This window comes from Bombina bombina, chromosome 1, assembly GCF_027579735.1.
Source record: "Bombina bombina isolate aBomBom1 chromosome 1, aBomBom1.pri, whole genome shotgun sequence".
Classification (NCBI taxonomy): domain Eukaryota; kingdom Metazoa; phylum Chordata; class Amphibia; order Anura; family Bombinatoridae; genus Bombina; species Bombina bombina.
Window position 1 is genome coordinate 1,276,819,970 of NC_069499.1, and position 21,901 is coordinate 1,276,841,870.

Consider the following 21,901-nt stretch of genomic DNA (forward strand, 5'->3'; position numbering starts at 1 on the left):
ACAGTAACAGACCAACAGTGTCAGTAAGAAAGACAGAAGTGTCAGCTACTAATGCAACTCCACACGTGAACAGCCCTGCAAGGAAATCCATGGAATCAGACAGTCCATGTCCAATTCATAACAAACCACACCCACTGTCAAAGTGTTGTGGGTTTAGAAGCAAGCACATTGATGAACGTAATGCTTACCTGAAGGAGAATTCTATCTGTTTTAGATGTTGTGCATCCACCAGACACATTGCCAAAGACTGCAAAAATAACATAAGATGCAGAGAATGCAACAGTGACCAACATACTTCAGCTTTGCCTCCAGGTCCAGCTCCCTGGGCAGTAGAGACTCCTTTACCTAAGGGAGAGCAAGGCGGGGAGCAAGAGGAAGCTACTCCACCCACTGTCATATCCAAGTGTACAGAGGTATGCGGGAAAGGGACAAGGCCCAGATCATGTTCCAAGATTTGTTTAGTGACTGTATATCCCTCTAACAAACCTGACTGTTCTGTAAAAATGTATGCAGTGTTAGATGATCAAAGTAACCATTCTTTAGCAAAAACAGAGTTTTTTGATGGGTTTAACATTAGTGGTGAAACATTTTCCTACACTCTAAGAACATGCTCAGGCATTACAGAGAAAACAGGGCGTAGGGTGTCCAACTTCACTGTTCAGTCTATTGATGGGAAAACACACATAAAACTCCCCACACTCATTGAATGTGACATGATACCTGGTGACAGGTCAGAAATTGCAACACCTGAAATTACACAGCATTTCCCTCATCTGAAATCCTTAACAGACAAGATCCTAGCACTTGACCCTAACGCACAAATACTTCTCTTGTTAGGAAGAGACATTCTGAAGGTGCACAAAGTATGTGAGCAGATTAATGGGCCTCACAACAATCCTTATGCACAACATTTAGACTTAGGTTGGGTCATAGTTGGGGAAGTATGCTTAGGAGGAGCTCATAGACCAGCAGATGTGAACTCTTTCAAGACAAATGTGTTGCCTAGTGGACACACTTCTCTGTTCAGTCCATGCACTAGCTATATACAGGTAAAAGAGACTTTTAATGCTTGTAAACAACAGTCATACACCCCCTCATTGTGTTATTTAGGAACTGCAACTTACAATGTGGGCAGTTTAGATGATAATCTGTTTGTTACTACTCCAAACGATGACAAACCTGCTATGTCTATTCGAGATGGTATGTTCCTTGATGTAGTTGAAAAAGAGATGTTTATTGATGAAGCAAATTACTGGGTAGCACCCCTACAATTTCGCTCACCTCGTCTTAGACTACCAAACAACATAGAGCAAGCCCAGAAAAGACTCCTTGCTCTACAGCGTTCCTTTGTGAAAAAACCTGAAATGAAGGAACATTTTGTTAACTTTATGCAAAAGATCTTTGACCATGACCAAGCAGAACCTGCCCCACCATTGGAACCAGACGAGGAGTGTTGGTACCTACCGATCTTTTGTGTCTATCACCCTCAGAAGCCAGGACAGATCAGAGTAGTTTTTGACTCAAGTGCTCAGTTTGAAGGCATCTCACTGAATGACACACTCCTCAGTGGGCCTGATTTAAATAATACACTACTAGGTGTCCTTTTACGTTTCCGCAAAGAGCAAGTTGCAATTACCACTGATGTACAATAAATGTTTTACTGTTTCATGGTTAGAGAAGATCACGTAACTATTTGAGATTTCTTTGGTTTCGTGACAATGACCTTAACAAAGAAATTACAGAGTTCAGAATGAAGGTAAATGTCTTTGGGAACAGCCCTTCTCCAGCCATAAAAGCAAGGAAAAAGTGAGTATGGCAAAGATGTAGAACAGTTTATCTTGAGGAATTTCTATGTAGATGATGGACTCGCATCTGTGCCTACTGAAGCTGAAGCAGTCAGTCTTCTGCAGAGGGCTAAGGACATGCTCATAGGTTCGAATCTCAAGTTACACAAAGTGGCATCCAACAGAAGTCCAGTAATGGAAGCATTTCCTGCAGATGACAGAGCTAAAGACCTAAAGGACCTTGTTTTAGGTGTTGATCCTCTACCCCTCCAAAGGAGCTTAGGAGTAAGTTGGAACTTACAGACCGACAGTTTCACTTTTCAAGTGTCTAAAGAGGTAAAACCTTTCACACGGAGAGGTATCCTGGCTACAGTAAACAACCTTTATGACCCACTTGGGTTTGCATCTCCAATCACTATGCAAGGTAAATCTTTAGTCAGAGAACTCTCAACAAACCAATGTGACTGGGATTCCCCACTCTCACCAGATAGAGAAGCTCAATGGAGAGCATGGACAGAAGACTTGATTCATCTTGAAAATCTCAGTATTCCCAGACCCTATGTGCCGGTGTCACTATCGTCCACAGTGAGAAAGGAGGTATGTCTTTTTTCTGATGCATCTACTGTTGTGATAGCAGCTGTGGCATATCTCAGAGTCATAGACAGTAGTGGTCAATGTCATGTAGGCTTTATTATGGGCAAATCTAAACTAGCTCCAAGACCAGCCCATACAATGCCACGTCTAGAATTATGTGCAGCTGTTTTGTCAGTTGAGCTAGCTGAACTTATTACTGAAGAAATGGACATTGAACTTTATGCAGTTAAATATTACACTGACAGTAAAATTGTGTTAGGTTACATTCACAATACTTGCAGGAGATTTCATGTATATGTCTCAAACTGAATAATTTGTATTAGAAAATCTCTAATCCAGATCAGTGGCATTATATTAACACCAGTCAGAATCCAGCAGATCATGGTACTAGACCAATTCAGGCAGCTCACCTAAAACATACCAACTGGTTCTCAGGCCCAGATTTCTTACATCAGGCAGATACAGGTGATCAATCTAAAACTAAAGTATTTGACCTCATTGAACCAGATTCTGACAGTGAGATCAGACCTGAAGTGACAGCTTTAATAACTGAAGTGTATGAACACCAGTTAGACTGACATAGATTTCTCAGATTCTCAAAGTGGAAGTCCCTTGTGAGAGGTATAGCAACACTTATTCACATTGCCAAGTCATTTTCTAGCACCACTCAAGATGAGTCATGTACAGGCTGGCATTGCTGCAAAGGGTTATGCCATTCCTTAGATTTCTTGCAAGCTGAAACAGTGATTATCAAATGTATCCAACAAGAAGTGTTTTCGGTGGAGAAAAGGTCTTTAATAAAAGAAAAGAAAATCCCTGATCAAAGCCCAATCAAATTTTTGAATTCTATAATTGACAAAGACGGATTGATTAGAGTAGGATGGCGTTTGCTTAATGCAGACATGACTGAAAATGAGAAACATCCTCTTATAATTCCTGCCAACCATCACATAGCTACACTCTTAGTTAAACATTATCATGAAAAGGTAGCACATCAAGGTCGTCATTTCACTGAAGGTGCTCTACGTTCAGCAGGCTTGTGGATCATTAGAGTTAAAAAACTCATTTCCAGTGTTGTTCACAAGTGTGTCACCTGTAAGAAGCTGAGAGGAAGGCTGCAGGAACAGAAAATGTCAGATCTCCCAACAGACAGACTTACCATAGCTCCTCCATTCTCACATGTAAGACTTGATGTCTTTGGTCCTTAGAATGTAGTATCTCGCTATACTAGAGGACAATCTGCAGAGAGTAAGAGATGGGCTGTGATGTTCACTTGTTTAAGCACTAAAGCAGTTCATTTGGAGCTGATTGAATCTATGTCATCTTCAAGCTTTATTAATGCTCTGAGAAGATTTCTTTCCCTTCGTGGACCAGTTAAGCAATTCCGATCTGACAAAGGGACAAACTTTGTAGGAGGAGTGTGGGAGAGAATGATTGGTGTGGCTAGACGTAATCTAGACTCAATGTTGATGCAAAGCAAAAACACTTTTTCTGTCCCATGAAGTGCTTATTACATTGATGGCTGAAGTTACAGCTATAATGAACGCTAGACCATTGGTTTCTATTTCAACAGACCCTGAGAGACCCGGAATTCTTACACCTGCAATGCTCTTGACTCAAAAGGCTTGTGCAATATCAGCTCCACCTGGTGAGTTCACCTTGAAGGAACTTTACAAGTGCCAGTGGAAACAAGTTCAGAATCTTGCTGATACTTTTTGGAGGCAAGAGTACCTGTCATCACTCCAAACAAGAAGAAAGTGAAAGAGGAGAAACCAAATGTTCAAGAAGGAGATCTTGTATTGTTGAAAGACTCTCAAGTAAAGCGCAATGAATGGCCAATGGGTCTTATTGTAAAAACCATTCCTAGTGGTGATGGTAAAATTCGCAAAGTAGAGGTCAAAATCATTAAACAAGGGACTGCTAAAGTATACCTTAGACCTGTGTCAGATTTGATAGTTCTTTTTCAAAGTAAAGAGTTATCTGGTTGAATTTAATAATAATTTATAGATCATGTAATAGTGGTATATGTTTATACCAGGCGGGGAGTGTTTTGTCTATTATATGCTTATCATGTTGATGACATTTGGTGGTTTCATGTTGCAATTACAGCTTGGTTCCTCTCAAGAATGAAACAGGAAGTGTTAATAAAGTTTGTTAATAAAAAGTTTTACTTTCAGTTTCTCAGCAGCCATCTTAGCTTCAAGAAGCATGGAAATCAGCTCTTCATATTTGCCTCTAGATATACATATGCCAGTAAGTTATTTATTGTTTGCTAATAGTTCATTGTGCATTTGAATTGCATTGCTATTTGCTGTAAGGTTTAAATGTAAGCTCTTTGTGTTAGAAACATGTATTATTGTATGTATTGCAAGCACCACGTGTAACTACATATTGTAATTTCAACTTTTCTTATTGTATTGCAGTTTTACAAAATAACTATTCAGAAGTAAAATCAGTTTGGAATAAACACAAAGCTATTTCTGTCTGGTTTGTTAACTAGCTGTCTAGCTATCAGTTAGTGAGGACAGTACAATGTGTTTGACTGCAGGCCTATTTCAAAGATGAATTAATGGCATGTGTAATAAGCTCTTTTGTTTCATTTTAAATATTATTTTTAAGTAACAATTTTATAATATTTAGACACCTAACTGTGCAATGATAGGCAAGGTTATTGAGGTTATGAGGTTCTGTTTTTCCCTGTTACTTTATGCTATGCTAGAATTGATGGTTCAGTTTGTTTAGAGTTTGTTGTGGGACAATAGAATGCATTGCTGTGTGCCTGGATTTTATTTTGAGACTCCACTCAGGACTGTTGGATTCCAGCCTCAATTTAAAATTACCTTTATTTCTTCTTTACAGGGTCCATAGGAACAACTTAAAAAATACACAAAAATAAATAGACAAACACCTGGTACAAGGGCATAAATTGAGGGTCTATCTTTCTTTCATTGCCAGAGGTTAATTACATGTTTTCTTTAATAAATAGTAAATCTGCTTACCTTAAAGTGGCAGGTTCATAAATATCTGGATCAGTAGCTTCTACAGTAAGTATCACAGATCCAGTCTGTGCACTTTCAGGTACTCTAACTTCATATTTCTTCTGGGTAAGAACTGGGGCCTCATTGACATTTCCAACTTTTATATGAACAGTGGCTGTGGAGCTGGGGCTGTATTCCACCCCAGATAGTGGGGTCCTGTTCTTCGCATGGACAATCAGGGTGTATTCTTGCATCTGCTCAAAATCTAGTTCCTATAAAAAGAAATAAATATATTTTAGCCTCATTACATTAAATTCCCAAACAAAATAAAGCCTCTTGTTGTAACAACTAAAGACACCTATACCACAATTTTTTTTTTTTAAAAGACACCTTTAAAAAAACAAAATATCCCTAAAAAAATGTCTAGTGTATTGTAGAGATTTTCTACATTAGGTTTAGTACTGGTGTGGTCTGTTAGCACCAGACTTTCAAAAGCGATATTCCAAGTTGATTATTGAAGGCATTGGGTAATATCAAGGTAAGTGTGGCCAGTGCACTAATTAGCACTTCCAATTATTAGTATGGGATGAGTTAATTTTTGTGATTACATGAAAAAAGTAATACCAAAATGAGCATATCTAACTGCATGAGGCAGATTGTGAAATAGCGCACCTTGTGCAATCAGTAATGCTCCAATAGTAATTTAGGCCTTAATATTTCTACCATATGAAGGATACACAAAGGGACCTCAGTGTCCTCAAAACTTGCATTTATATTCCATGTTTTCTATTAGTTAACAATTAAAGGTATTACATGGAAATTGCTTCTTTAATTGTTTTGCAAAATGATTGCATTCTCATTCAAGTATGCATTTTAAGCAGGAGTAGTCCTGTTTTCCTATGTTTCACAAGCTAAGAATAGATTTCACATTCTTAAATAGTTAAAAAAAATCAAAAGAATAATATTGTGTGATACATGAAAAAGTCCATATTCCATACATTTTCATTTGTTAATGTATTGTGTATGGCTGCTTTCACTATAATGGCAGTTGGGGTAGTTACGACAGAGACTTATATGGCACTGTCCTCTCTTTGCTCTGCTGCACGGCGCACTACAATACACGTCCGCACAATACTGTCAGCTCAAAGGAAAGCAACGATAAGAAAAATAAGAAATTTGGAAACTTTAAAATGAAATCTCATCACATAAATGAAAATGAGGCTGCAACCAAAGTATTTTTCTGACTAGTTAAAGGGACATGAAACACATTTTTTTTCTTTCATGATTTAGAAAGAACCTGCAATTTTAAACAATATTCCACTTTATTTCTATTATCTAATTTGCTTCATTTTCTTGATATCCTTTCTCGAAAAGCATATAATCTAAAGAATGAATCAAATTAGATCATAGATGTAAAGTTAAATGTCATTTAAAATGGTATTATTTATCTGAATAATGAAAGAAACATTTTGGGTTTCATTTCCCTTTAATTTTTTTGTCATATAATTTGAATTTCATTATAAAATTTTGTGGAAACTTGTTTTCTCGCTTGTTATAGGAGTTCTTATGTTGAATACTCTTGCTTTGTTTTTTTTTAAAGCCATATTGCTGAAATATTTCAAACTAAGCAGTTTAGCTGGAAGTCTGTCCAAAAGTTTTTTTTACACACATAAAAGAACACTCTTAACATTGACTACCCTATTTCCCTTAAAAACTACCAGACCGATTTGCTTACATTTTTCTGAGTTATGGTAATATCTTATAGTCTTCAATGCAAAAATCTCAAGAAGTTTCCATATACTATTTTCACAATATAAACCACTAAATCTGTTATTACAAATGGAAGCTGTGGTCTACTAATGGGTAAAAACTGGCGCCTCATTCACATTTCAAACCTTTGTATAAACAGTGGCTGTGGAGCTGGGACTGTATTTCATCCCAGATAATGGTGCCCTATTTTTTGCGTTGGACAATCAGGATGTATTCACCTGCTCAAAATCTATTTCCTGTAAAAAGATATTGAAAAACAATACTTAGCTTCATTACATAGGGCTGAGAATCACAAATTTAATGGCTTCAGTGGTTTTCCATATTTAGGCAGGGACTAGATAATTCTTAGTTGATCTTTTTGGCTCCAATGACTACTCATGGATATAAATAAATAAATGTGAATGTTGCATGCATGATAAATACTGATACAGTAGTGCCGTGAAATACTATGAGGTGTCTATAAGTGCCAGTCTTTAACAAAGAATAGGTATTATGGAAATAACCATAAGAACAGCTACCTGGACATGCCCCCTTGACAGCCCATAGCTAAATCAGATCTAAGATCAGACCCCTAGCACATCAGCTATTCTATCAGCTACATAATCACATCAAACAAGACCTCTGAGCCTGCAGCTCCTCACTCAGAGCCTTGTGTTTAAAACCTCTATGCACAGGTGATATGATCTAAAATGATCCTCCAGCACTACTAGATCCCTAGTGAAATTTTCAAAATGCAGATTTTGCTATACTTCTCCAAGGGGCATTCCATGAATTTATGTATATGAAGGAGAGGCAAGCTAAGTGCAAAATAGCACCTCATGACACGAGAGTTCAACTTCTGCTGCATTTACACTTTGTGCTTTCTATTTTATAGCACTTTACACTTCCGATTAACTTTTATTACATTTAAACTTTACACTTTCTATTTTGTATTTTATTTTGCATGCAGCAGTGTATTTAGGATTGCGATTTTACAAATTCTGATTATTCCTTCACAGTTTCTGAGTAACTTTAACAAATAAGTCTCATACTTTTATTTTTATGAGTTATATTGCACTCTGCATTTCATCTATTTAAATTAAAACTGAAAAACTCTGCTTCAGTTTCCCAGAGAACTTCATTACTCTCTATGGGTCAGATAATAAAACATTTTCTAGTTTAAAGAGACATTATAGTGCAGACTTTACAGGGGCTGAACTCACTGTATTTTCTAAGAAATGGGGAGGGGACCTGGAAGTCCTATAGAGGTTACAGATGCCTTCCATAGAAAGTAATAAAGCTCTCTGGGATTTAAAATGTCACATGAGAGAGAGAAGGTAACTGAAGAACAACTGGGGCTGATATAAAAGCTCAGTTTGCAGCAATTAAAAATTAAACTGAAATGTTTTCACTACAACTTACCTTGCTGTTATCTATATTTTAGTATGTATTACTTTTCTGTTAGTTAAAATAAGTGTATTGTGAATCATGAGCAAACTTCACCTGCGTACAGCTGGTGAGATAAATTAGTGAGATCAGCTTGTGTAAACTGCTTACACAATTTTACAAGACTTGTGAGAGAGCTTCAGACATACCCTGGCAACTTACCCATTCAGCCCAGGGAGATGCCCTGTCCCTCCCACTTTCTAAAACTGTCACTTTTAGGCCTAGATTTGGAGTTCGGCGGTAAAAGGGCTGTTAACGCTCCGCAGGCTTTTTTCTGGCCGCACCATAAATTTAACTCTGGTATCGAGAGTTCAAACAAATGCTGCGTTAGGCTCCAAAAAAGGAGCGTAGAGCATTTTTACCGCAAATGCAACTCTCGATACCAGAGTTGCTTACGGACGCGGCCGGCCTCAAAAACGTGCTCGTGCACGATTCTCCCATAGGAAACAATGGGGCTGTTTGAGCTGAAAAAAAACCTAACACCTGCAAAAAAGCAGCGTTCAGCTCCTAACGCAGCCCCATTGTTTCCTATGGGGAAACACTTCCTACGTCTGCACCTAACACTCTAACATGTACCCCGAGTCTAAACACCCCTAACCTTACACTTATTAACCCCTAATCTGCCGCCCCCGCTATCGCTGACACCTGCATATTTTTTTAACCCCTAATCTGCCGCTCCGTACACCGCCGCAACCTACGTTATCCCTATGTACCCCTAATCTGCTGCCCTAACATCGCCGACCCCTATATTATATTTATTAACCCCTAATCTGCCCCCCTCAATGTCGCTGACACCTGCCTACACTTATTAACTCCTAATCTGCCGAGCGGACCTGAGCGCTACTATAATAAAGTTATTAACCCCTAATCCGCCTCACTAACCCTATCATAAATAGTATTAACCTCTAATCTGCCCTCCCTAACATCGCCGACACCTAACTTCAATTATTAACCCCTAATCTGCCGAGCGGACCTCACCGCTACTATAATAAATGGATTAACCCCTAAAGCTAAGTCTAAACCTAATACTAACACCCCCCTAAGTTAAATATAATTTACATCTAACGAAATTAATTAACTCTTATTAAATAACTTATTCCTATTTAAAGCTAAATACTTACCTGTAAAATAAATCCTAATATAGCTACAATATAAATTATAATTATATTATAGCTATTTTAGGATTAATATTTATTTTACAGGCAACTTTTTAATTATTTTAACCAGGTACAATAGCTATTAAATAGTTAAGAACTATTTAATAGTTACCTAGTTAAAATAATAACAAATGTACCTGTAAAATAAATCCTAACCTAAGATATAATTAAACCTAACACTACCCTATCAATAAATTAATTAAATAAACTACCTACAATTACCTACAATTAACCTACCACTACACTATCAATAAATTAATTAAACACAATTCCTACAAATAAATACAATTAACTAAACTATCTAAAGTACAAAAAATAAAAAAGAACTAAGTTACAAAAAATAATAAAATATTTACAAACATAAGAAAAATATTACAACAATTTTAAACTAATTACACCTACTCTAAGCCCCCTAATAAAATAACAAAGCCCCCCAAAATAAAATATTCCCTACCCTATTCTAAATTAAAAAAGTTACAAGCTCTTTTACCTTACCAGCCCTGAACAGGGCCCTTTGCGGGGCATGCCCCAAGGATTTCAGCTCTTTTGCCTGTAAAAAAAAACATACCATACCCCCCCCCAACATTACAACCCACCACCCACATACCCCTAATCTAACCCAAACCCCCCTTAAATAACCCTAACACTAAGCCCCTGAAGATCTTCCTACCTTGTCTTCACCATACCAGGTTCACCGATCCGTCCTGGCTCCAACATCTTCATCCAACCCAAGCGGGGGTTGGCGATCCATCATCCGGTGCTGAAGAGGTCCAGAAGAGGCTCCAAAGTCTTCCTCCTATCCGGCAAGAAGAGGACATCCGGACCGGCAAACATCTTCTCCAAGCGGCATCTTCAATCTTCTTCCATCCGGTGCGGAGCGGGTCCATCTTGAAGCAGGCGACGCGGATCCATCCTCTTCTTCCGTTGTCTCCCGACGAATGACGGTTCCTTTAAGGGACGTCATCCAAGATGGCGTCCCTCGAATTCCGATTGGCTGATAGGATTCTATCAGCCAATTGGAATTAAGGTAGGAATTTTCTGATTGGCTGATGGAATCAGCCAATCAGAATCAAGTTCAATCCGATTGGCTGATCCAATCAGCCAATCAGATTGAGCTCGCATTCTATTGGCTGATCGGAACAGCCAATAGAATGCGAGCTCAATCTGATTGGCTGATTGGATCAGCCAATCGGATTGAACTTGATTCTGATTGGCTGATTCCATCAGCCAATCAGAATATTCCTACCTTAATTCCGATTGGCTGATAGAATCCTATCAGCCAATCGGAATTCGAGGGACGCCATCTTGGATGACGTCCCTTAAAGGAACCGTCATTCGTCGGGAGACAACGGAAGAAGAGGATGGATCCGCGTCGCCTGCTTCAAGATGGACCCGCTCCGTACCGGATGGAAGAAGATTGAAGATGCCGCTTGGAGAAGATGTTTGCCGGTCCGGATGTCCTCTTCTTGCCGGATAGGAGGAAGACTTTGGAGCCTCTTCTGGACCTCTTCAGCACCGGATGATGGATCGCCAACCCCCACTTGGGTTGGATGAAGATGTTGGAGCCAGGACGGATCGGTGAACCTGGTATGGTGAAGACAAGGTAGGAAGATCTTCAGGGGCTTAGTGTTAGGTTTATTTAAGGGGGGTTTGGGTTAGATTAGGGGTATGTGGGTGGTGGGTTGTAATGTTGGGGGGGGTATGGTATGTTTTTTTTTACAGGCAAAAGAGCTGAAATCCTTGGGGCATGCCCCGCAAAGGGCCCTGTTCAGGGCTGGTAAGGTAAAAGAGCTTGTAACTTTTTTAATTTAGAATAGGGTAGGGAATTTTTTATTTTGGGGGGCTTTGTTATTTTATTAGGGGGCTTAGAGTAGGTGTAATTAGTTTAAAATTGTTGTAATATTTTTCTTATGTTTGTAAATATTTTATTATTTTTTGTAAATTAGTTCTTTTTTATTTTTTGTACTTTAGATAGTTTAGTTAATTGTATTTATTTGTAGGAATTGTGTTTAATTAATTTATTGATAGTGTAGTGTTAGGTTAATTGTAGGTAATTGTAGGTAGTTTATTTAATTAATTTATTGATAGGGTAGTGTTAGGTTTAATTATATCTTAGGTTAGGATTTATTTTACAGGTAAATTTGTTATTATTTTAACTAGGTAACTATTAAATAGTTCTTAACTATTTAATAGCTATTGTACCTGGTTAAAATAATTAAAAAGTTGCCTGTAAAATAAATATTAATCCTAAAATAGCTATAATATAATTATAATTTATATTGTAGCTATATTAGGATTTATTTTACAGGTAAGTATTTAGCTTTAAATAGGAATAAGTTATTTAATAAGAGTTAATTAATTTCGTTAGATGTAAATTATATTTAATTTAGGGGGGTGTTAGTATTAGGGTTAGACTTAGCTTTAGGGGTTAATACATTTATTATAGTAGCGGTGAGGTCCGCTCGGCAGATTAGGGGTTAATAATTGAAGGTAGGTGTCGGCGATGTTAGGGAGGGCAGATTAGGGGTTAATACTATTTATGATAGGGTTAGTGAGGCGGGTTAGGGGTTAATAACTTTATTATAGTAGCGCTCAGGTCCGCTCGGCAGATTAGGGGTTAATAAGTGTAGGCAGGTGTCGGCGACGTTGAGGGGGGCAGATTAGGGGTTAATAAATATAATATAGGGGTCGGCGGTGTTAGGGGTAGCAGATTAGGGGTACATAGGGATAACGTAGGTGGCGGCGCTTTGCGGTCGGAAGATTAGGGGTTAATTATTTTAAGTAGCTGGCGGCGACGTTGTGGGGGGCAGGTTAGGGGTTAATAAATGTAATACAGGGGTCGGAGGGGTTAGGGGCAGCAGATTAGGGGTACATAAGTATAACGTAGGTGGCGGTCGGCAGATTAGGGGTTAAAAATTTTAATCGAGTGGCGGCGATGTGGGGGGAGCTCGGTTTAGGGGTACCTAGGTAGTTTATGGGTGTTAGTGTACTTTAGGGTACAGTAGTTAAGAGCTTTATGAACCGGCGTTAGCCAGAAAGCTCTTAACTCCTGCTATTTTCAGGCGGCTGGAATTTTGTCGTTAGAGCTCTAACGCTCACTTCAGAAACTACTCTAAATACCAGCGTTAGAAAGATCCCATTGAAAAGATAGGCTACGCAAATGGCGTAGGGGGATCTGCGGTATGGAAAAGTCGCGGCTGCAAAGTGAGCGTTAGACCCTTTAATCACTGACTCCAAGGGCTCCATGTACTAAGCCGTCAATTCATCCGTCATTGTAGACGCGGATAAACTCGCCGTTACTCGCCGCGGGCGAAATGGTGTCCGCTGTCGCTATGTACTAATATTCCCCCAATAAATAGACAAGTCTAGCCCGCCGCGAGCAGTTGCGGATTGTTGATAAATTTGACGCCTCGCTCGCCGCGACTAAGCTGATGGTACTTAACTTTCAGTTGAATTGTCTGGCCAATTATTAACACGTGACATGCAAGGTGTCACGAACATCATAGTAGTCGCGGGAATAGAATTTTGCTCCTATAAAAGTTCAACTTATCTAAACAACTTTATTATTGTTCAAAATTTTTTGAAGAGTGATAACAGAGCGTTATTTTTGTAATATTTATTTACAATTTGGATATGGCTTCATCTGGATCTGATAATATATAAATATTAATATAAAAATAATTATAAAGATTGACAACTATACAATACAAATTTAAATAGATTACTCTTTATTTACAGTCGACAAATTGGGCGCAATTTATGTACATGGAAATGAGAGACAAATTAGACGCCAGTTATGCTGTAAGTACAATGCTGATATTACTGCCTTTTATATATGTCTAGACTGGCGTCCAGATTGACTTTCCTATTGTTTTGTACCTTGCCCGCCACCTAAAAGGTGGCGAGGCAAAAATAGCGAGGTGGGAGCGGAAATTGTAGCGAGCGGACAAATAGATTTTTTAGTACATTCGTTTTTTGGCGAGTTGGTGGTCAAATGTGTCTAATTACAGTGAAAAATGGAGCGGTAGCGAGGTTTGGCGGATAAGTACGCTCGCAATTTTAAAGATGCGAGTTTTAACATAATTGACGGCTTTGTACATATCAGTTTGCGAGTTTTGACGCGAGATTTGTTGCGGGTAGCTCGCTGACTGCTTAGTACATGGAGCCCCAAATACCAGCGGGCGGCCAAAACCAGCGTTAGGAGCCTCTAACGCTGGTTTTGACGGCTACCGCCGAACTCCAAATCTAGGCCTTAGTTTGCAATGAATGCAGCAAATACAAAGTGCAATGTAATCTGTAAAAGGTTTACAAAAATATACAAAGTATGATCCTAATTTGTCAAAGTAATACAGAAACTTCCAAAACATAATCAGAATTTGTAAAATCTCTACTAGATCTAAATCTAAATGTATTTAAATTTAAACAAGATAGTGCATAGCTTAAATGCAATGATACTGAAAGGACCCAATCTGAAATCTATTATAATATAAAATACAAAGCACAAAGTACAAGTGTAACAAACTTTCATATAATACAGTGTTACAGTGCACTGGGCTTGACCTCCTTCACATACATAAATGAGAGAGATCTTGCAGTGCTGGAGAGTTCCACCCTTTCTGTTTTGAACATTCAGTGAGTTCAGCCCCTGTGAAGTCTGAACTACAATTTCTCTCCAAAATAAAAAATCCTTTGAATATAAGGGCCTCAGTCAGCCCCACACATAAATAATACCTCACACTATACCACAGGGCCTTACACCTCCTGTCAGTCCCATGCCAAACTAATTCAGTCCCTCATTCACATCAGACCTCGGATCAGACCTCATACAAACATATACATTGAGTGTGAGAATTTACAGTCACAAACATTACTACATTTTTGGAGATTGGAGACACAATAGATTAGAGACAATTTTTTTTATGAAAAATATTGTGATTTTGCTCAGTAGTCAATTAATTATAAATTTTTAAAGAAAAAAAACATGTACAAGTATAGACATATTTATAGTACAGTATTTAAGATTAAGTAGTTTATTTCATGCCTTATATCACTTTACACGTCAGATCTAAGAGCTGTGGACACCAATGCCACATACCAGTTAAAAGGTGGCAATTTTCCACAGTTTTATATGATGCTATTTTTAAATAACAGTGTTTTATTTTAAAATAGATCTATTTATTCCGCAAGCAATAAAATGCATGGAATTCTTTCTCCATTTCATGCTTCTGAAGCTTTTTTAATAAGATCCAAATTGCACACATTCTCTTTCCCCTTTTACTTCAAGTGATTTAGTTTTTGTATTAAACACACCGCAAATATTAGGTTCTCTAAATGATATGCTACTTAATTGTGGGCTAGCAGCCTCATTTCATCTTGCGATGAAACACATTACTGCATTTTAGAGGTTTGAGAATCCAGATACCACAGAGGCTAATGTACACAGTTTCCAGCGACAGTTCGCATAGTATGCTATAATACATTTGATGAGCTAAATAAAATCTCTTTGATTTATAAATCATTAAATCAGAACTTAACATGGAAACGATCTAATGATAGTAGGATATATAAAACAAGGATATGTATTTGGACAGTTTAATATGTATTTGGGAAACAGTACAAATGAAGATCCGGAATAGAGAGATATTTTATTTTTAGCTTCCATTTAATAAGCACTAACAAATTATATTGCGGTGGACAGCGGAATTTGTTGTAGATCATATTGTTAAAGAGAAACAAAATGTGTTACATTATGCTACACAATCTATAAAAGGGTGAAAAATGTGATCACTGCATGGACCTATTAAAACAGTTTATATTTTATACTGTTTCATGCACATGGAAATGTTAAAGAAATATTTTATGCTCTGAAGTGCCTGGCCTAAGTCTGACAGTGGCAGGTGACAATGTAACACAGTCAATATAATGTACAGTGGAACTAATGCAGCTTAGCTAATTATTTAAGACAGTAAGGTGTTTTGTTTTTTGATATGTGTGCAAATCTGTTACACATATTGGCCCTCATTTATTAAAGTCTGCCCAGCATTAAAGCGAGTGGGCAGCTGTAGGCTTCCCGCATTTCACATTGCACAAGCAGCTGTTTTTTCAGTCACCCCAGTCAGACTTGTCTGGAGTGATTTTAATCTGCCAGCTCACAGCTAGCATATAAATTAGAAAGCAACAGTCTGATGGATGCTGCTCCTTAAAGTGATGGCAAATTCTAGCATTTAAAAAACGATAAGATTTACCATCACTAAAAATAAAGTTAATCTTCATTCATCAGTTAAAAAAGAACTTGATAAATAGATACCTTTCTTTAACCGTGGATTCAGCGCTAACCTTCGGCCGCCCACTGTCGGGCTCAGTTTTTCAATGAGGTGATGTTTCCACCTCTTAGCCAATAACCGTTCTAGACTATGGCATAATTTCTGAGGGGCAAGCATAGCTATTGGCTAAGAAGTTGAAACATCATCTCATTGAAAAAACTGAGCTGTTCTGTGAGTTACTGGTGGCACTTAGGGTTAGCGCTAAAGCATTTTTGAAATACTAGATTTTACCACCACTTTTACTATCAGCTGTAGGCTCGCTCATGTGAGCCTGTAGCAAAGGCGCTCCTAAGCTGCAGCCGCAACTTAAAGTGAATGTAAAGTTTTATCAAGTAGTGCCCAGTTTTTAAAAATACTATTAAATACAGGGGCACTTTCATTGATGAAACTTTACATTGCACCATATTTGTAGAAATACCTCTTCGTCTTGAAAGTCGCTCCAGCGCTTCGCCAGCCCGTCGCAAGCCTCTTTCTATGTCATTATGACTTATTTTTATTTTTTATAAAGCCCTTGAAACCTTTTCCGCTGTAAAAAGAAAAGTACTACTCACATTATCATTTACAGTAACATCCCTTAATAGAATCTCACCATCTGTTGTAAACAGTTTGCTATTTGTTTATCTTTTTCCACTACTCTATCATCATTCTCGAGTCTAACTATCCCTCTATTAGTTTTTCTCTTTTCACTGATATATCTAAAGAAGGTTTTGTCACCGCTTTTTACAGATTGTGCTATTTTCTCTTCTGCATCAGCTTTAGCCTTTCTAAATAACTGCTTTGTCATGAGGACTTTGAGTGGAGCTCCAATCAGTAACTTTTTTTCTCATAAGGTTCACCTTACAGAGCCTAGACTGAGTTATTCCCTTTTAGGGAGCTTTTTACATTATATTTTACTTATTTTGACGTATTTTGTTCATTTTATTGTTTAATCCATTCTCGTATATGATCCTATAAACAGGGATCTATAGATATTTTATGCGTATACCGTTGTAATAAATTATTGTTTTTATAGAACACAGCCTCTTTGGCGCTCCCTACACAATTTCTTTTCTGCATCTCTTTCCTTCAGGGTGGGCTAGTACACCCGTGTATCAGAGCGACAGAGGCTTTCCCTAAGCGCTTCACCTCACAACATCTATATAACTGCTTTGTCATCTTTTGATGGGTTCTCCATTTTTCCTTATCCTCTTCTGAGCCAGTGAGTTTGAATTTTTTATAGATTGTCTTTTTTTGTCTTAACTGCATGTGCTACTTGAAAACCATGGGCGATATTACATATGTGGTGCAGGCTTCAGCGTAACTGCTGAAACCCGCGCCGCCTGTAATTTCACCTCGCACATTGGGGTATTACATATACGGCGCCAGCAGTTCAGAAAGTGCCGTAAGTCAGATAAACTAGCGATGTTCAGAAATGAGCGTAAATACACATTTCTGGAGTCGCCAGTGACTTATGGCACGTTAGAAACTGCCAGCGCCTAAGAAAAAAAAGAAGTAAAATCTTCTGTAAAAGTCTAACCCGCCTCCCAAAAATAAACCCAACACATAAAACCCCTATATCCGCCAGCAAACCATCATCGGAACTAATAATAAAAGTATTAACTCCTAAACAGAGAACCCCCCACAACACAATATGCCTAATTAAACTATTAACCCCTAATCCGCCATTCACCCACATTGCAATCTAAAAGTATTAACTCCTAAATCCGCCAACTCCAACATCGCAAACTACCTAATAAACGTATTAAAGGGACACTGAACCCAATTTTTTTCTTTTGCGATTCAGATAGAGCATGCAATTTTAAGCAACTTTCTAATTTACTCCTATTATCAAATTTTCTTCATTCTCTTGGTATCTTTATATGAAATGCAAGAATGTAAATTTAGATGCCGGCCCATTTTTGATGAACACACTGTGTTGTTCTTGCGGATTGGTGGATAAATTCACCCACCAATAAACAAGTGCTTTCCATGGTCCTGAACCAAAAAATTGCTTAGATGCCTTCTTTTTCAAATAAAGAAAACAAGAGAATGAAGAAAATTGATAATAGGAGTAAATTAGAAAGTTGCTTAAATTTGCATGCTCTATCTGAATCATGAAAGAAAAAATAATGGGGTTCAGTGTCCCTTTAACCCCTAATCTGCCATTCACCCACATCGCAAAGTACCTATTAAAACTATCAACCCCTAATTCGCCATTAACCCACATCGCAACAAACCTTATAAATCTATTAATCCCTAATCCGCCAAACCCACACAACGCAATAATCCTAATAAAACTATTAACCCCTAAACCACCAAACCCACACAACACAAATAACTAATTAAATTACTAAGCCCCCTAACCTATCACCCCCTAAATTAACCCCAATTACTTAAATTAAAAAATACTAAATTACAAACAATTAAAATATAAAAGCTTAAAATTAATCTAAGATTACAAAAAATAAAAAATTCTAACATTACTTAAATCAATAAATCAAATTATCAAAAATAAAAAAATAAACCTAATCCCTATGAAAATAAAAAAGCCCCCCCCAAATACAAACACCCCCTAATCTAAAGCTAAACTACCAATAGTCCTTAAAATGGCCTTTTGTAGGGCATTGCCCTAAGTTAACAGCTCTTTTACCTTAAAAAATACTGTCCCCCCCTCTAACAGTAACCCCCCCCCCCACACCAAACCCCCAAAATAAAAACTACCCATTGCCCTTAAAGGCCCAATAAAACCCTAATCTAAAAAAACAAACCCCCCAAAAATTTTAAAAAAGCCTAAGTCTAAAGCCCCAGATAGGTACTCACGGTTCCTGAGCGGCGATATCTTCTAACTTCTTCCAGGAACAAGCCAGCACGGAGCGGAGCGTGGAACTGAAGACCGATGACCACGGAACTGAAGACCGGCAACCGCGGAGCCATGGAGCGTGGACATCCACTTCACTTTCATTTCACTCTTTTAAATATGGGGTACCTTGAATTCCTATTGGCTGATTTGAGTCTTCAAATTCAAATCAGCCAATAGGATGAGAGCTACTGATATCCTATTGGCTGAATGCCCTTCTAAGGGCACTAAAAGATTTGAATGTCCTTTTAAGGGCAATGCCCATACAAATGCCACTTTAGGGGCAATAGCTAGTTAAGGATTTTTTAGTGTTATGTTTTTCCATTTTGGGGGTTTGGTGGGTGGGGGGTTTTACTGTTGGGGGGACATAGTATTTTTTAGGGGGTGTTTTTATTTTGGGGGGGATTTTTTATTTTCATAAGGAATAGGTTTATTTTTGATGAACACACTGTGTTGTTCTTGCGGATTGGTGGATAAATTCACCCACCAATAAACAAGTGCTTTCCATGGTCCTGAACCAAAAAATTGCTTAGATGCCTTCTTTTTCAAATAAAGAAAACAAGTGAATTAAGAAAATTGATAATAGGAGTAAATTAGAAAGTTGCTTAAATTTGCATGCTCTATCTGAATCATGAAAGAAAAAATAATGGGGTTTAGTGTCCCTTTAACCCCTAATCTGCCATTCACCCACATCACAAAGTACCTATTAAAACTATCAACCCCTAATTCGCCATTAACCCACATCGCAACAAACCTTATAAATCTATTAATCCCTAATCCGCCAAACCCACACAACGCAATAATCCTAATAAAACTATTAACCCCTAAACCACCAAACCCACACAACACAAATAACTAATTAAATTACTAAGCCCCCTAACCTATCACCCCCTAAATTAACCCCAATTACTTAAATTAAAAAATACTAAATTACAAACAATTAAAATATAAAAGCTTAAAATTAATCTAAGATTACAAAAAATAAAAAATTCTAACATTACTTAAATCAATAAATCAAATTATCAAAAATAAAAAAATAAACCTAATCCCTATGAAAATAAAAAAGCCCCCCCCAAAATACAAACACCCCCTAATCTAAAGCTAAACTACCAATAGTCCTTAAAATGGCCTTTTGTAGGGCATTGCCCTAAGTTAACAGCTCTTTTACCTTAAAAAATACTGTCCCCCCCTCTAACAGTAAACCCCCCCCACACCAAACCCCCAAAATAAAAACTACCCATTGCCCTTAAAGGCCCAATAAAACCCTAATCTAAAAAAACAAACCCCCCAAAAATTTTAAAAAAGCCTAAGTCTAAAGCCCCAGATAGGTACTCACGGTTCCTGAGCGGCGATATCTTCTAACTTCTTCCAGGAACAAGCCAGCACGGAGCGGAGCGTGGAACTGAAGACCGATGACCACGGAACTGAAGACCGGCAACCGCGGAGCCATGGAGCGTGGACATCCACTTCACTTTCATTTCACTCTTTTAAATATGGGGTACCTTGAATTCCTATTGGCTGATTTGAGTCTTCAAATCAGCCAATAGGATGAGAGCTACTGATATCCTATTGGCTGAATGCCCTTCTAAGGGCACTAAAAGATTTGAATGTCCTTTTAAGGGCAATGCCCATACAAATGCCACTTTAGGGGCAATAGCTAGTTAAGGATTTTTTAGTGTTATGTTTTTCCATTTTGGGGGTTTGGTGGGTGGGGGGTTTTACTGTTGGGGGGACATAGTATTTTTTAGGGGGTGTTTTTATTTTGGGGGGGATTTTTTATTTTCATAAGGAATAGGTTTAATTTTTTTCATTTTTGATAATTTGGTTTATTATTTTATGTAATGTTAGAAATTTTTATTTTTGTAATTTTAGATTAATTTAATCTTGTTTTTTTTAATTTTTAAGTAATGTTAGCTTTTTATTTTAATTGTAATTTTTTTTTCAATTTAGGTAATTGGGGTTAATGTAGGGGTGTTTGGTTAGGGCGTGTTAGGTTAGTGGGTTTAGTAATTTAATTAGTTATTTGCATTGTGTGGGTTTGGTGGTTTAGGGGTTAATAGTTTTATTAGGATTATTGCGTTGTGTGGGTTTGAAGGACTAGGGGTTAATAGGTTAATTACGTTTATTGTGTTTATTGCATTGGTGGGGGATGGCAGTTTAGGGATTAATAGTTTTAATAGGTACATTGTGATATGGGTGAATGGCGGATTATGGGTTAATAGTTTATTAAGGTATATTGTGTTGTGGGGTGATGGTGGTTTAGGAGTTAATAGGTTAATTAGTTGTTTTGCGATGTGGGGGTTGGCGGATTAGGGGTTAATATAGTTTATTAGTTATTATTGCGGGGGGGATGGCGGTTGACAGGTAGATAGATATTGTGCATGCGTTAGGTGTTAGTTACTATTTTCAGGGGTTACGGTGCTCACATACTCACCTGCCTATGTGTGGTGAGGTGAAAATGGAGTAACATTTCTCTATTTTTGCTGAGTAAGTCCTTGTGCTGAATATGTGATACTGATTTGCAACGTGGTTCTATGTTACCTTATGGGAGTAAAAATTGTGGGATAAGGGTGAAATATACGTGCAGCATTTATATGCGGCGTTGTATATATGATACAAAAACTGCGTGAAAACCGGCTTCACCGGCTTTTGCGGGTGACGCTGCATATGTAATCTTGCCCCATCTTGGTTTTCTTTAACTTTTACAAACAAGACTAATACAATGTGTAGTTGCATCTAGAATAGCATTTTTAAAATATTCCCACTGTTCTTGTACTCCTGTAATCTAAGCCTAAATTCTCTTAGCTAGCCATTACATATATCACTAGTAAACCACTTCTGTCATTTATGTATTTTACTTATTTATTTTAACCAAAACTAGTTATGTTCTTTGACTATAATTGAAAAAAAAATCTACTTTTGTATTTTTATTTGCTTTTAGGCATGGTGTTATATAAAAAAGTGAATACTGTTTTTCTATGCATCTTTTTTTCCCCAGAGAACTTTGTACAATTAAATAACTATACATTGGGCG

The 21,901-nt window shown here is 37.6% G+C and overlaps 1 protein-coding gene across 1 annotated transcript in view; it reads right to left on the bottom strand.

Annotated features, from left to right (window-relative positions):
* CDH16 (cadherin 16) overlaps nucleotides 1-21,901 on the bottom strand; it is a 577,454-nt gene that overhangs the window by 273,737 nt on the left and 281,816 nt on the right. The window contains exon 12 of the mRNA XM_053719204.1: nucleotides 5,378-5,628. Coding sequence (XP_053575179.1) covers nucleotides 5,378-5,628 — 251 coding nt within the window. The remainder of the gene's footprint in view (nucleotides 1-5,377; nucleotides 5,629-21,901) is intronic.